Consider the following 1,136-nt stretch of genomic DNA (forward strand, 5'->3'; position numbering starts at 1 on the left):
CAGATTTCTTGGCAGGATCGTACCATTGACGGATCAAGTTGTAGAACTCCTCCATCTGCCATTTGCCGGCGTCGTGGATCTCGCCGCAGCCGCGATAGACGAAGAGGCAGGGATGGCCTCTCTTGCCGCAGCGCTGACACGTTAGCCGCTTCCAGCAGTGCAGGTCGTCATGGCGGTGCGAACCGCAGTGAGTTCAGCGCTGGAATTGAGGGCGTCCATGAGGAGATCTCTGACCTGGGCCAGAGGCTCGCGGTGGCGGAGCATGGCCAGACACGGTTCGATCGGGCTCATTCAGAGCAGTCGCTTGGGGTTGCGGCTCTCCTTCTGTTGCGGCTAAGTAGATCAGGCGCAGATCACCGTTTGATTCCGATCCGCTCACTGTTGCTGTCCGACTGGTTCGTGGCCATAACAGCTTGCACCTTACGCGTTGGAGCCGACTTCGTGGCGTCGGAACTAGCGGCCTTCTGTCGATACTTGCTCGATCCGAATTGTGCTCGTCCCTGACGGTTCGTCGCACGTTGCCTCGCCCGTAAGACTTCCTCCAACGCATCAGCATCGGAGATACGCAGCAGCGCGAGCTGGCCGGCCAGATCGCGGTCGTCCAGGGTCTCGATGAAATATTCCACGTGCTCGCGGCAAATGTCCGACGGGCCGCTCTTCACGCGCAGCTTCGCCCTCAGTCCTGCGACTTTCAGGTGGTGCAGGTACTCCAGCGGCGTCTCGTCAGCGCGCTTCCTCGCATGGTAGTACTGTCTTGCGACAGATACTCCGAATCCACAAAACTGCACTTGGAATTCGCGCAGAAGTTTCTTCCAGTCGCTCCTCGTTGTCCGGCTAAGTTGTCGGTACCAGTTGCGCGCCGATCCAGTGAACAGGCCGCCAAGCACCAAACATTTCTCGTCGTCTGGGGCCTGATCTCGGACGAAAGCTGACTTCTCCTTGCCGATCCAAGCCCGCGCGCGATTCTCGTCGTCGTCCTTCCCCGCGAACTCTTTGAGTTCTAACATGGCAGACACGCGAATGCAAGGGGTGATTGCTGGCAGTCCAGTCGTTGTAGCAGCGGTGGCTATGGTCGCTTGACGGGAGGCAGGGAGGTCCAGATCGTCCGGATCATACTCTCCGTGGTCAGATCCCAC

At 59.2% G+C, this 1,136-nt stretch overlaps 1 protein-coding gene across 1 annotated transcript; it reads right to left on the bottom strand.

Moving 5' to 3' along the window:
* Positions 1 to 193: 193 nt before the first annotated feature.
* PPTG_14448 (hypothetical protein) lies at positions 194 to 1,007 on the bottom strand (the record flags this gene model as incomplete). The annotated part of the gene is made up of 2 exons (XM_008911759.1): positions 194 to 321; positions 380 to 1,007. 2 exons carry the CDS (start codon positions 1,005 to 1,007, stop codon positions 194 to 196), a joined length of 756 nt encoding a protein of 251 aa, XP_008910007.1.
* Between the last annotated feature and the right edge of the window lie 129 nt (positions 1,008 to 1,136).

This window comes from Phytophthora parasitica, assembly GCF_000247585.1.
Source record: "Phytophthora parasitica INRA-310 unplaced genomic scaffold supercont2.43, whole genome shotgun sequence".
In the NCBI taxonomy this organism is placed as follows: Eukaryota; Oomycota; class Peronosporomycetes; order Peronosporales; family Peronosporaceae; genus Phytophthora; species Phytophthora nicotianae.